Source organism: Thamnophis sirtalis, unplaced genomic scaffold (assembly GCF_051295495.1).
Source record: "Thamnophis sirtalis isolate CommonGarterSnake01/CBP01778 unplaced genomic scaffold, rThaSir2_p1.2 scaffold_6, whole genome shotgun sequence".
In the NCBI taxonomy this organism is placed as follows: Eukaryota; Metazoa; Chordata; class Lepidosauria; order Squamata; family Natricidae; genus Thamnophis; species Thamnophis sirtalis.
The window spans coordinates 56,283,482-56,298,793 of record NW_028261386.1 but is presented as its reverse complement, the minus strand read 5'-3'; the positions used below and the strand labels follow the sequence as shown (position 1 = coordinate 56,298,793).

The following is a 15,312-nucleotide window of genomic DNA, read 5'->3' as shown; positions in this document are numbered from 1 at the left end:
CTAGAAGACCTCCAATCAGAGGTGGTATTTAGAAGGTTCTGACCAGTTCTGGAGAACCGGTAGTGAAAATTTGAGGTAGTTTAGAGAACCGATAAATGCCACCTCTGACTGGCTCCATCCCCATCTATTCTCTGCCTCCTGAGTTCCAGCTGATCAAAAGGGAATGGGGATTTTGCAGTAACCTTCCCCTGGAGTGGCAAGGGAATGGAGATTTTAGAGTATCCTTTCCCTGCCATGCCCACCAAAGCCATGCCTACCAAGCCACACCCACTACATCCACCAAAGCCACGCCCCCAGAACTGGTAGTAAAATTTTTGAATCCCACCACTGCCTCCAATGTCCCTTCCAACTCTGTTATTCTATAGTAGAGCATACTTAAAAAAAAAGATTCTACTAGCATAATGGGGTAAATGAGAAAAATAAAATGTTTCATTTAGTTTGAAGGCAACAGATAGAAAGGCACAATAAAATGAATACTATTTTATTCCCAATTCCACTTTTTAAATAATTTTAGATAAGTTACACTTTCCTTCAGTTAGAAACAAGTTTCTCATTCATCTGTAAATGTAATGCTTACTCTGTGAACGTTTGAGCAAAAATAAAACCTGCAATGATAAATTTGTTAATCATTACTATTCCCCTTGCCTAAGGAAAAGGTAAAGGTTTCCTTGTCCAGTCATGTCCAACTCTAGGGGGTGGTGTTCATCTCTGTTTCTTGGCAAAGGGAGCCCGAGTTGCCTAAAGACAACTGTGGCCATGTGGCCACATGGCTATACAGTAAAGGCACATGGAATGCTGTTACCTCAAAAGTGGTACCGATTAATCTATTTGCATTTGCATGCTTTCAAACTGCTAGGTGGGCGGGAGCTGGAGCAAGTAATGGGAGCTTGCCCCATTGTACGAAGCTCGGGTCTCAAACTTGCGTTGTCAGCTCTCCAATTGACAATCTCTGCATCTTTAAGTGCTGAGCTATTGCTTCCCTTTCACCCAAGAATAATAATATTTAATAAGCTAACTCTTGAGGTATGCTTTTAATATTGCAGATGGGTTAAGGGTTTGACCCTAAATTGGGATCTGCTTTTTTGACAAAAGTTTCTGTTTCTGTGTTTCCCACAATTTATCAGGTGCTGTTTCTAAGCAGGCTTCCAATTTTGAAATTTCAAGTTTTCATGAAATTTGGCAACAATTAAACAACCATAATATTGACTAGATGCATGAGTAACATTAGATGTTCATGAACTCTGTAAATTTTCTCATGTTTCTCTGGGAATACATTCCATTCATTTTAGTGAATCAGCTTCTGAGAATAGACACAAAGAGTAGCATGCCTCATTTACAAACAAAACCATTTCCCAAGCAACTCTCTGATGTCTTAACAGTATTTTTTTGGATGCTTCATTTTTAAACAGGAGGCAACTAAGGAGAAGACGTGAAAATATAATATCTTTAGTATTTCTGAACTAGGGAATCCTTTTATATAGGCTTCATTTCAAAATGGAAAAATCAGGAGAGCTGGAGAGTAGCTAAACTGGCCCAAACATTCAAGCAGACTTTTTAATCCATTTTTTGCACAAAAGGATTTGGCATTTAGGTGATGTAATATATTCAGAGCCCCACCCCAATTTCCACGCCAGTGTGGCTCTTTCAGACAGAGAAACTTTAGATGCAAATGTCCAATTAGGTTGGTGAATCCTGTTCTCATTGTGTTCTTTGCCTCTGGTCTTCTGTGGGAAGGGAACTCTATATGTTTGACAGCAGGCACCAAGATGTGATACATACACCCATGCACTCATTAATTAGGCTGACAAACCTGGGGACAATAGGTTGAACATCATTTGCATAATTGCAACTATGGGAACTTGGTAACTAATTATTTGTAGGAATGATTAACCCAGGACTTTCCCAGCATTTAATTATATCTTAATTCTTGAAGAGTACCTGGATAAATCCCTGCAGTTTTCTTGACAAAGTTTATTCGAGAAGTGTTGCCTCCTTCCTAGGGCTGAGATAGATTGACTAACCCAAGGTCACCCAACTTCATGCCTAAGATGAAACTAGAACTCATAGCTTCCTGTTTTCTAACCTGACACTTTAACCATTGCATCAGTTTGGTTCTCCTAAACCAGGACTATTATTTTTAAAAACTGACATTACTGATTTGATTGGAAGAGATGAGGAAGTAAAACAAATGTCAGTCACTTTTAGCAGAGCTACACAGAAAATGAATACGGAGATAACTATTTTTCTGATTAAGCTTGTGGAAGGGGAGATACAGTGGTGGGTTGCAGGTGGTATGCCCCAGTACGCGCGTACCAGAGCCAGCGCGGAGCACCGGATACCATTCTGGTACGGTGTTCCGGAGGGCCCATCCGCCCACCCAAGTTCCTTACCGGTGTTTAAAGGCTTCTGCGCTGGCACATGATGCATACAGCACCTGTGCAACACTCCACAGAGTGCTGAAGCATCACATAGGTGCTAAGATCCATGCATACGCTGGGTGTGCATGCACGCACAATGCGCGCATCTATGAGAATGCCGCTGGCCCTGTTCCAACCATACTGGTTGGAACGGGATTTGGAACCCACCACTGGGGAGATACCACTACATTGAATTGGTTGTGTTTGGCCACCAGGCCAAGTTACTTTCAAATGAACATGTACACTCTTGTCAGAGGAAAAGGACGTTGCTATAATTAAGGTTTCTGGCAGAAATCCAGATTCTACTGCCTGACCTGGACCAGCCTATTTACTTAGCTGGATGGGAAATAACAGGCTGAGGAAGGGTGGAAATGAAACATCAAGGCATTACAAGGAATTGCTATATGTTTGTAAAAAATATACAAAAAATTGGAAAGCCAAGAACAGTTCAGATGAAGCCTGGGTATAAGGCAAACATAGTTTTCTGGAAGGAATTCCTGATGGTTATCTTGGTACACAATTTCCTAGAGATATAAAATATGACAGCCCTGCTATCTTTTGTTTGTTCCTGAATAAACCCCTCCCTCTTGAACAATGTTTACTATCTTGGCAGGAAGTTTTAAATAATAGGATATTTTTTTGTCAAAATTAATTTTCACAAATTAGATACTTTGATGTTTTTTCATCACTGTGAATAACATAGAATACCATCCCCCATCCCCAATCAAAATAAAGCAGTGCTTTATCCTCTTGACCTCTTATCCAGAAATTTGTTTGGGCATTCTTAGAATACCTCTTACTAATTGCTATCCTGATATTATTATTATATTATTTGCAATAATATGTTCTTGAAAAAATGCATGATTTGTAAAAGGATGATGAGGATAATGAAAGAAGGCTGCCAGGAAGGCTGGCAAAAGGAAGCTATGTGTATTAAAGGTGTGCAAAAGATTTTATGCTCTGAATGCCCCATTTCAAAGCTGGACCACTTTAGGCAGTTGTGGAGTAGCCTGTTTCAAGATCAGAAGTGGATATCCTGACATTGGAATATACATCTAAATTCACATTCATTCTTGCAACCATCCTGTACTTAAATGGAAGGGTAATGAAGGAAGCTTTGAGTCCTGAGAGAATAGCTTAACCATCATGCCACTTTCAATGCGCATGTTTTGGGAAGATTTAAATCAATTAGTTCAAACATTTGCTTGATTCCCTCCCCCCACATTGAAATAAGCTCCTTTAATGATCTGTGCTTTCTTCACAGTGGCCAACAGGAAGACATGAGGGAATCAACTGCCCTCTGTCACTGTTGCATAACCATTTTTAATTCCATGTAGATTTCCTCTGAACTTAATTGTAGTGCCAGAGGAACAGCAATAAAATCCATATAAATCAAATCATAATAAACAAATACATTAACAAGTGCAGTCATCTAAAAGCAGCAAAACCTAGACCTGGCTTTGCTAGAGATTTAACAGAGCCACAGAGATAAAATGCAACATGGGATAGGAATATAAGGATTAAAATTCTGAATGATTAAGAATGTTGTTGTCTGTCATCCAGACATTAAGGAGACTCCTCAATAGAAAGTCTGCTGGTAAGTAATTAGTACATGCCTTATCTTAACAGGCAAGATTTCTCAGAGCAGGACCTCTGAGAATTTTTAGGATTGGAGAGGAAGGAAGAAATATTACTTAAGCTAGTATTGCTGCCAAATCATAAGGGCTTGAATCTGTCCCAGAAATTACTATAATTTGGAGCTAGTTCATTAGATATAAACACTGTAATTATGGAGAGCTTTCTCCAACATGATTATCATGATGTGAGCTGATGGCCATTGTCATTTCTTGTCTAGAGTATCAGTACTACTTCCTTGATTCCTTGTATTTTGCTTAAGAGATGAGGCACTAAAGATGTTCTGAGCTAAGTGACAGCATTTTTAAGGCAAGAGTTGGATGATCCAAAGCTGCTGCATTAATTGGACAAAAGTCTCTAAATGCTGCTATCGAACAAAGCAAAATTGGACTTGTGTCCCATTTTGACCTTTCCTTAATGAGATTAGGGGCAATTCTCATGAAATGAATGTGTAATATAAATTGGTGAAAAAGAAAAAAAATACGTTTTTTCACTAGCTTTGTAAAGTAATATCTATGAAATAATTGTTTTTCTGAACATAACCTACCCTTTATCTCTTGCTTACAAATATATTCCTTTCTTTCACTGGATTTACCTAATTTTAAAATTCACTATTTTGTTGAATGTGAGCTTTATGAGCAATTGTGCTATATGAATTAATATCTCAAGGAATACTGTATATACTCAAGTATAAGCCTAGTTTTTCAGCCCACTTTTTGAGCTGAAAAAAGCCGCCTCGGCTTATACTCGAGTCAGTGAAAAATTTGCCCGAAATGGAGGAGAAAAAGGGGCGGGGCCATGCCGCTGGGTGACGCTCGTGAATGGCCCAGCGCCCCTGAGTTTCCCCTCCCTCTGTGTCAGTTTGCCGCGCAGCGTGCACCGCACCATCCCCCCTCCTCACGTTCTAATGTAATGCAGGGCTATCTTACGATTCCCCTTCCTCCCCCTCCTGCCGCTCTGCAACGATGTCCCACCTCCTCCTTGTTATGGCAAGCAGCCACATAGCGATGTCCCACCTCCTCTGGTACAGTGATCCAATGATAGGAATCACTGTGCCGTGTGTCATAGGAGGTGGGACATCATCATCACAGCGGGACATCAGCATCATGAGGTGAGTGAAGTATTTCATTGAATACACCGGTATTGTGTGATAATAATTTGTTATGCAGAGCAAATTTTTACAATGGCTACTGTATATTTAATGGGCACAGGCAGGCTGTATATGTTATTCAATGGGCAATGGCATTATTGGTATCTATTTTTATTTTTGAAATTTATCGGTAGCTGCTGCATTTCCCACCCTAGGCTTATACTTGAGTCAATAACTTTTCCAGGTTTTTGTGGTAAAATTAAGTGCCTCGGCTTATATTCGGGTCGGCCTATACTCGAGTATATACGGTAAGCATTAGAGGTATGATAATGACTTGTAGAAATAATGGCAAAAGACTATGTGATGTCTGTCTGTCTGTCTGTCTGTCTGTCTGTCTGTCTGTCTGTCTGTCTGTCTGTCTGTCTGTCTGTCTGTCTATCTATCTATCTATCTATCTATCTATCTATCTATCTATCTATCTATCTATCACTGGTGGCTTTCAAATCCCATTCCAACCATTTCAACCGGCGGAACGTCGCACAGGCGCTATATGCGCCATGTGCCTACACAGAAGTGCAGAAGCCTTTAAACACCGGTAAGGAGCTCAGATGGGCGGGTGGGCCCTCTGGAGCACCGTACTGGAATGGTATCCGGTGCTCTGGGATGGCTCTGGTACACATGTACCGGGGCATACCGCCTGCAACCCACCACATACATACATACTCACACTCATACACACACACACACACATTTTCCTGTAGCTCTGAAAATTTAGGAGATTCTAAAAGTATGAATTATGATTGCTGCAATCTATATAGACTGTACTTGCAAATTTTCAGTAGTGTTCATCATTCTGTGATTTCATCAGTGGACTCTATTTTTATAAACTCTAGACACAATTATATGCCTAGGCTCAAGAGGTTAGAATTTTTCCCGGTATAGAGAATGCTGCTTCCAAATGTGGTGATGGGCTGCATTGTGGAAAATTTTACAGCTTCTAAATATAGATTGTACAATGAAGAGGAATACATTAAACCTTTTACTGCTTTGCTGTTGGATAATTGCAAAGCTTGTGGGTCATCTGTAGATTTTCTTCAACACCTGGTCAGGAAAGTATTGCAATAGAACTAACTAGCTGCTATAACTATTTTATATTGTTATGCTTGTCTTGTTTTTGTTGTTGTATTTTCTTTTTCTGTTTTTAAAGGCAAAAACGTTTAATAAAAACTATTTTTTTAAAAAGAACTAACTAGCTGCAAGAAACTCATTTAACAGGGTTTTGCCATGGCCATACTGTTGCCTTTGATTTAATCATGGAAATGGGTGTAAGATTTTGTAAATGTAGCCGTTTAGAATAACAGACCTGTCCTTAGTTTGCCTGCTAGAAATGGTCCTTTGCTCTTTAAAAGTAGGTTGCTCAGGTCTTTTTATTACCAAGCAGCAAGGAGGCAATTGCATAGCCCTATTTTTTTGTGGTTACTTGGAATGGTTAATGAAAAAAATAAGTTTATTCCTCATGACAGTGATTTCAAATAATAGAAATTGGAGTTTTGAGATTATGAGCTAGGAAATTTCTCAACTCATTCTGCAGCTTGTTGTTAATACATCCAGGTGGCCAAGTATCAAGCAATTCATCCTATCTGAATGATTTTATGTACTGCAGTATCTGTTTGATTACTAAGCTACTATCTGCCCGTTGAGGAGGAATTGTTTATCTGTTCAGCAGATCTGAAGGTTGTCTTGATGCAAAATAGTGAAATCAATTTTAGGCTGGATCAACAGAAGGATAATTCTACATTATGGGGAAAAAATTCCACTTTATTCTGCTTTGGTCAAAGCCAGCTCCAATACTGTGTTGTCTTTGGTTACCCTTTTTAAAAGGAGTCAGAAAGATGGAACAATTCAGAAAACAACAACAACAACAACAAAGGATGATCAGGGACTTAAAACTAGGTGCTGTGAAATGAATGGAGCTCTGTATAGGTTTAGCTTTGAGAAAAAGTTACAGGAGGAATACAATAGCACTTTTTAAATCTCTGAAAGGATATCACACAGAAGAAGATCAAAACCAATTTTCTTTTATTTTAAATATAGGACATGATTTAATGAATTGAATTTACAGGAAGTTAGATTTTAGTTAAAAGTAAAACAAAACTTCTTAGAACTATAAGTGGCCAAATAGAAAATCCAATTATCTAGAGAGATGATATCTTTTCCTCTGTGTTGGATATATTCAAGTAGAAGCTGGATAATCATCTTGTCAGTGATGGTTTAATTTGCATGCATCCATTGAACAGGAAATTGAATTTGGTGGCTCCCAACTCTATAATGCTGCTTTGGACTTCTATGAATATTTCTGATGAATAAATACCGTGTATAGAGTTTGTTCACCTGAGGTACTGACCATGGTGCTGTTTTTGGACACTTAGTTAATTACAGTAACAGGCAGAAAGTATCATAAAGCTGGAAGGAGAACATATTGCAGGGGTTTCCAACCTTAGCAAGTTTAAGACTTGTGGACTTCAAATCCTAGAATTCCCTAGCCAGCCATGCTAGGAGTAGAAATCCACAAGTTTTATAGTTGCCATGGCTGGACACCCTTGTCATATAGGCTGAAAAGTCCAATCTTCTGTTTTATGCAGTAATCCAAAGTAAAGCAAAGTAGAATATCTGCTTGTAATATGCTGATGTGTGGAATTAAGCAAAATGAAATAAAATTAATAAAGAGTTAAGTATTACTACTGGATGAGAAAAAACCACTCAATTTTATACCAGATTAGGGTACTGTGGCAAAGCAGCCTTCTCCAATGTGATGCTCTCATAAATGTTTAAAGAGTTTCCTTAATTCTTAATTCTCAACTGTAGCAAATGGTTTTGTTGGTGGGGAATTTTGGGTCTTGTGGTCCTGACATAGACAGACAACGTTAGTTTGGGCAAGATTGAGCATATTAGCTAATGTTTCTCTCACACTTAATATTAAAAAAGTTCTTAGAAGTGAGATCTTGATCTGTTTTCCCTGAAGCCTGGAAATGTGCACAGCCATTGCTTGCTAGTCATTCTGATTTACAGAATAACAGAGTTGGAAGGGTCCTGGGAGGTCTTCTAGTCCAACCCCTGCTCTAGCAGGAAACTCTATACCATTTCAAATTGTTGTTCAATCTCTTCTTGAAAACTTCTAGTGTTGGAGCATTCACAACTTCTGGAGGCAAGGCGTTCCACTGATTAATTCTAACTGTCAGGAAATTTCTCCTTAGTTCTAGGTTCTGATTAATTTCCATCCATTGCGTCTTGTCCTGCCTTGAGGTGCTTTGGAGAATAGGTTGACTCTCCCCCTCTTCTTTGTGGCAGTCCCTTAAAACATTGCTATTCGAATTTCATGTCTTTCTCTTCAACTCTATGTTTTATGCTTTTACATAATAATAAAAACAAAGGCATAGTAATTTGCTTCTCTGGGGCTGTTTCACAGTGGATGATCTCGCATGAAATCTTTTGCATTCATAAGAAGTGGGCTTAATAGTCACTGCTAATTCTGGGGATTCCAATTTTTCCTTTGGGCAAAAAGAAAGTTGAAATTTTTAGATTCTTAGAATTTAGACCCTTTTCTTTACTTTTCTTAAATCAGTCAGAAAGTTTTCACTAATATGAAAGGGAAACATAAAATAGATCAAGAAGAAACATCAGGAACCAAACAATGATATTTCAATGGTCTTGGTTTTTTTAAAGGGTTAGGATGGCATATTTGGACTTTGCTGAATGCGGCTTGTTCAATGTTGTAACTTATTTCTACAGCTACCATTGGAAAAGGTAATGGGCACGTGCTTGGTCTCCACAAGGGCACAAGGCAGCCTTGTTCAGGCAAATAAACAACACAGTGTGTCTTAGGGCTGATTAAAGGGAATCGGTTACAGCAGCCTGCTGGACAAAACTCAGCTGTTGATGTAGCACTGAGTGGTTCTGTTCACCTGCCACCTTGTTCCCTTCTGCTCCGAGGAGCCAGTATTTTGAAAGACAGCTTTAATTATTTACACTCAAAATGTAGTTTATTCTGCAGATCAAATGAAAAGGATGAAATGCTTGGGGGTGGGAGGAATAACACAAATAAACTCAAAGCTGCTGGACAACTAGTCCCTTAAAAGGACAAAATATGCAGGATCATGTGGACTGCACAGATCCTTCCTTTCAGACTCCTGGCAGGAGACTTCCTGTTTGGATGTAGGACTCACAGTCTGTGCAGTGTGCTAAGATCTAAGCATTTTCCCCTCTCTTGGCTTTCTGTAGGCAATTCAGACTTCTCATTCAAGACACCTTCCAAGCACAGAGTTGCTCTCAGAATGTAAATTGGAAAAGATATATTAGATGGCTATGCTGCCATCCAGCCTGCAAGTATCAGCCCTTAGACTTATGTAAAGCCATAGGTCTACTCAGAATTGCTGCAGGATATTGATTAACTGGTGGCTAGCTGACCCAACAATATGTATTGATTAACTGGTGGCCAGTTAACCCAACAATGTGTATTGATTAACTGGTGGTCAGTTAACCCAATGTATTGCTGTTAACTAAGCATGATAGACTATGGTTAACTAGGCATTAATTTCTGCTAATTTCTTGTGTTCTGTTGTCAAGGGCAAGTTCAGGGCAAGGAGGAAAGCATTCCCAAAGCACTTCCAAATTCTAAAGAACTATAATTCTTAGCATTTGCTACTTTGACTGCATTATTGGGGACTGGCTGACAATGTTGTTCCACTGTTTTTCAATGAAATTCTACAGGGCTCTTGTCTCTAGGAATTAAAAGTTAGGAATTAAGAGAGGTACACTACTCTGGAGGTTGCTTTTCGATTGGGAAAGACCTTATCTCTATCTGCATACTTCATGCAACATCTTTGACAGAATTTATTACTGTTGTTATTTTTGCTTTATTATTTTAATGTGCAGTAGTTTTAATGTTTTCAAGCCACCCAGAGTCACCCAGTCACCCAAGTCACCCAGGAAAGATGCATAGCATCTACATTTAATAAACAAACAAAATTAATAAATAATTTGTAATTGACATTGGTTGGCTTAAAGTTGATTCATTTGACTCATTAGTGAATTACAGGACCAGAAGATTTGACTTACATATCTGTGGCAGAGGGGGGGTTACTACCAGTTCGGCCCAGTTTCGTCAAACTGGTAGTGACATGCCATTGACATGCCAGCCTGGGTCGCAGAACCGGCAGCGACCAAGGCTGGCCACACACCCAAACCAGTTCCCCTGTCACTGCTGTTGCCGCCACCATCATTTTTAGTTCTGCGCATGCGCAAAACAATTTCAATTGGACTGTGCATTTGTGCACAGCATGCATCCAGTGCACATGCAAAGCACGTGCACGAGCAAACTGGCAGTAACGCCGGCTGAAACCCACCCCTGATCTGTGGCCCTTATCATGGAAAGCAATGCCAACTACTATTTGGCGTAAACCAATTAGTTGTTTCTGTCTATATTTTACCAAAATTAAATTCTGGTAAACCACTGAAATAGCAGTGATTTTCATTGACAAATAATCTCTGTGTCTTGTTATTCAGCTTGACAGCTGGCGCCCAGCATTAAGCTGTTAGCTTTTAAATCTATATAACATTGCTGATTTTTAAACATGTCCAGCAGCTTGTTTCAACTGTTCCTAGTTAAGTTTCTCTACAGCATAGGGGTGCATGCCATGCAAAACAAAATATGTTTGAGTTTAATTGAAATCAGAAGCTCAAGTTTCCAGACTTTTGGAACTGTGAATGAGAAGGTATATAATAGAATAAACCATTGCTTATTGTTGCCAGGATTTTACTCATTAGTCATCACTCAAAAGATCCTCAATAGTTGTATTTTCTCCCTATCCTATCTATTTTGCAGGACACGATGGTAGTCTTACCTATCATATTTTTGGAGTATAAGACACACCAGAGATTAAGATGCACCAAGGTTTTGAAGATGCAAATTAAAAAAAAAAGGTTTTGCACTCTGCAAACTTCCCCAAAATGGCCCGTTTTTCACAAAAACAGGCCCATTTCTTTTCAAAAAAGGGCATGAATAGCCCGTAGGATGCTTGTAAAGTGCTCCTGGGGGGTGGGGTGAGGCCAAAAACAAGCAAAAAAGTGGCCTGTTTTTCATAAAAATGGACCCATTATTTGTCTAAAAAAGGCATGGATAGCCTTTAGGAAGCTTTTAGAGTGCTCCTGGGGGCTGGGGGGCCAAATGTGAGCAAAAATGGCCCATTTTTTGCTCATTTTCCAGCCCCCAGGAGCACCCTGAAAGCCTTTTAAAAGCACGGCCATTTTGGTGAAGGGGCGGGGCAAAAAATGCTGTATTCAGTGTATAAGACGCACCCAGATTTTCAGCCTCTTTTTTGTGGGAAAAAGGTGCCTCTTATACTCCGAAAAATACGGTATATGATTAATTCATAAGTATTGTTTTCTAGTCCATTGACAGTTTTACTTTTTGGACTTAAGTTTAAGTAGTTTATTAAATACAGTTTAAAGAATGCCCACCTTCAAATAACTCTGGGAGGCTTACATTTTTTAAAAAAAGTAAAAACAGCAAAAAAAGAAATGGATCAGAAGGGAAGGGAAGGGAAGAAGGGAAACTCTGTATAAGAATCAAACATCCTAAAGGGTTCAACCACCACTCTGGGAGAATAGTCAAGAAACAGTCAGAAATAGAAAGTCCCACAGATAGCTAGGCTCTATGCATTAAGGTCTGTATAGATGATAATCAGCATCTTCAATGGCATACAGAAGTCAACTAGTAGCCACTACAGCTAATGGAGCAGTAGCATCACATGGACCAGCTATCCCTTTTGAATGGTTTTTAATGGTAGCTTCACATGGAGTACATTGCTTTTCTGAGTGACTGAGTGACTATATCATGAGAGGATATGAAGGAACAGACATAACTGGTGCACTAGATGAATCTGTGTAAAGATCCTCTTGATCACAACTGCTTCCTGCTCTTAAGAAGGAATTATAAGTCTGTATGACACTCTTGAATGTGCAATCCCATTTAAGACAAATTTTGGAAAATCCCTAGAACTAGGAGCTCCAAATATCTGCATACACTTACTCTTGTTAGGAATAAGCCTGAGTCTGTTCATCCCAATGTAGGCCCACACAGTCTCTACACATTGGGACAAAATCCTAATAGTATTGCTTGGTTGTACCATGAAAGAGATGTACAGTGGATATTGTCAGCATACTCCAAATCAGCAAATAGCCTCACCCAGCTGTTTTATATAGCTGTTAAACAAAATAAAGTGCTGAGTTTGAGGCAGACCACAAATGAGGGGCCAACAGACTCAGTCTCTTCCCCCTTCAATATCAACTGAGACCAAAATACAAAGGAAGGAGAACAATCTTCTTCATCATACCTTTATTGTAAATCCTCTCAACCAGTTCAGAAGGCACTAGAAAGAATGCACAGATATGGTGTCTTTTTCGTGTTTGATCAGACTCAGTCTTCCTCCAAAGATGTCCCAGAAATCTCTCCTGCAGTATATTCTATTATCTCTGGGTACTTCTTGGCTAGATCATATACTTTTTTTCTAATTTGTATCCAGTTCTAGCATATATATTATATAGTTATTTTTCTGTCCCAAATGAATGAAACTGTTCTGGGTTAAACAAACAAAGAAACAAAACCAGAATTGATTCTCAGGGCTAAAAGCTGCTTAGTTTGCTGCCTTATATTTTCCAGTAAGATACCCCAGAGAAAGTCTGCAAGATAGTGTTTTCATTTTATTATTTAACATTCCCTGCACCTCTTTCATCCTCTTCCCCCCCCCCCAAAAAAAGCTTGCTTAGATGCTGTAGTTATCTGAAAGTATTCCATTTGTGGACCTTCATTTGGAATCTTTATAATGTTTCTTTTCCTTTCTCTGCAGATCATGACTGTTAGATAGCATCCCATATCACAATGACTATGGCTCCCCGAAAACGGAGTCGTCATGCTTTGGGGTTTCTTTGCTGCTTTGGGCGGAGTGATCTGCCTGAAATCAACCTCAAGGACAATAACCCTCTGCAGTTCTTGGAGTTCTCAGTGCCAATCCCACCAGCTGAAGAATTGAATGCAAGGTTCTCTGAGCTTGTGGTAAGTATATTTAATTTTCTGGAAGGAAATGTCTCAAATTTCATCTTGAGTATCTGTGTTGAAACCTCTCTGTTTAATATCTCTGAGTTAAAACTTAAAAGAAATTCCAACTTTCAACACACTTTGGGTATGTCTTGGCAGAAGAGTATGGAAACTGAATGGCATTAGAGGCAAAGGTACACAGGTCAAGACACCTTTGTATAGATAGGAGTGGCAATCATCCAGACCTAATTTAATATAACATATGATATGAATCTGCCATTGTTAGTCATTCAGATTCACAAAGGCACTGGTAATATGGAATTATTTGCTGACCTTTAAATTTGTGGAAAAATAAACACATTTACCCCCGACTTGAAGTTCTCTATGTGGGTTTTTTCAGGGCAGAAAATGTCATGGTAAATGACTACTGTATTCTGGACAGAATCTAAATGGGGAAAAAAAGGCACAGGGATTGATGACGGTGGTAGTCTGGAATAGAAACAAGGATTATAGGTTGTAGAATCTGCCTCCTGGGCTTCTGCTTGGAACAGATTGACAGTGGGCAGCTGCATTTGTATCGATTGGTTGTGCTGGGGTTTTAATTGAATCAGAAAATCCAATCAGAAAATGAAGTAGTGTAAACCAGTGACCTGGAAATGTTTGAAAGAGTTGTGTACATTTTTATTATCAGTTCAACTCTGCAATCCACTGTTGTGCAAAGGCGTGTAAGTACTTTCATTTGACAGCATTGTAACTTTGAATAGTTACATAGTACTTGAACCAGTGGAGTTAAATGAGGACTTGCCTGTCAAAGATTGGCTGATATTTGCCATTTCCTTTTCGAAAGTATACTACAATGCTTTTGGATTTGATTCTACAAGCCATGAGCATAGGATCACATTAAAACCTGGGTCAATCCTCTGCCTTTCTTTTTTCTAACAAAAAAAGCAGGGGATAAAATGCAGTCTTAACAACACTAATGTCTTGTCATCAGTAAAAATATTAATTGTCCTTGAATGCTTTACTTGCTTTTTCTGGAGAACATCTTGGCTACTTCTTGGTCATTGATTGACTTGCTTTCTCTATCTTCCTTCCCTGTTGAATTTATCCTTTTGACTCCCTCCAAATTGTTGTCACCACTTTCAAAACATTCTTTGATGGACAATGGGCTCATAGTATGATTAGTTTTCTTTCTACAGCCCAAGAAGCAAAAAAACCTCCAGGCTTTCTTGATTATATGTTCAGAATCAACATAGAGTTTGATGAATGTTGTTAATTTATCTCCTTTATTCAGGATTATTGTTATGGGGAAAATATGAGGCAGATCAGGCTCTGGTCTTGCGTGGAACTGTTTATTTAGCATTTTCTGGATAAAATGAGTTTCCTACATTTGTGTCACTTGCCTCTGTCCTGTATGCAATTTAGAGGCAACAAGTCATGTGATAGGAAATTAAACCATTGGAGATCTTTTCTGTAGTTTTGTGCAAACATAGTGCTGCTTGGTATGAGATGAGTGGCCATAAAAATGTCTGCAAGGAATATAAATCCTTCCATTCCCCACCATCTAGTCAGAGCTGAAGAAGCTTCTTGGATGAGAAGCGAAACATCTTCAAAGAAAAACAAAGTAGTCTAGTTGCCTCTTGAAAAAGCACCTTTGGGACAACCATGACCTAGATAACTGAGAATCTCCATAGACATTTCATTGTTGTGTGTATGGTTATATACAATCAGCTGAAAACACGCATAGAAATAAAGAATAATGGCAACAATCATTAACATTATTCTAAGTACTTGGATAAGGATCTGCTCTTACAAACTGGGTCATAAATTCCTCTTCATTAACCAGACTCTGTTGAACCATGTTTTGAGATTCCTTTAGGAAAGAAGAAAGTCAGAATGTAAAGAAAGTGCTTTATAACTGAATTAGTTTACTCTGCTTATCTAGGCCTTGTCTTAAGGTAGGCTCTCAGATGGAAAGGAACTTCTTGAATTAGTGTTGACTTTCTTTTGGCCTTCTTGGAACAATGAAGAAAGGCCTCCCTATATATTAGAGGATGCTGGCAGGGTGTATCCGTACC

At 39.0% G+C, this 15,312-nt stretch overlaps 1 protein-coding gene across 4 annotated transcripts in view; it reads left to right on the top strand.

Moving 5' to 3' along the window:
* Positions 1-15,312, top strand: part of DAAM2 (dishevelled associated activator of morphogenesis 2) — a 207,987-nt gene that overhangs the window by 77,569 nt on the left and 115,106 nt on the right. For all 4 annotated transcript variants that reach the window (XM_087717909.1, XM_087717911.1, XM_087717908.1 and 1 more), the window contains exon 2: positions 13,047-13,252. In XM_087717909.1, the coding sequence (XP_087574035.1) occupies positions 13,079-13,252 (174 nt within the window). In that variant the 5' untranslated portion in view covers positions 13,047-13,078. The remainder of the gene's footprint in view (positions 1-13,046; positions 13,253-15,312) is intronic.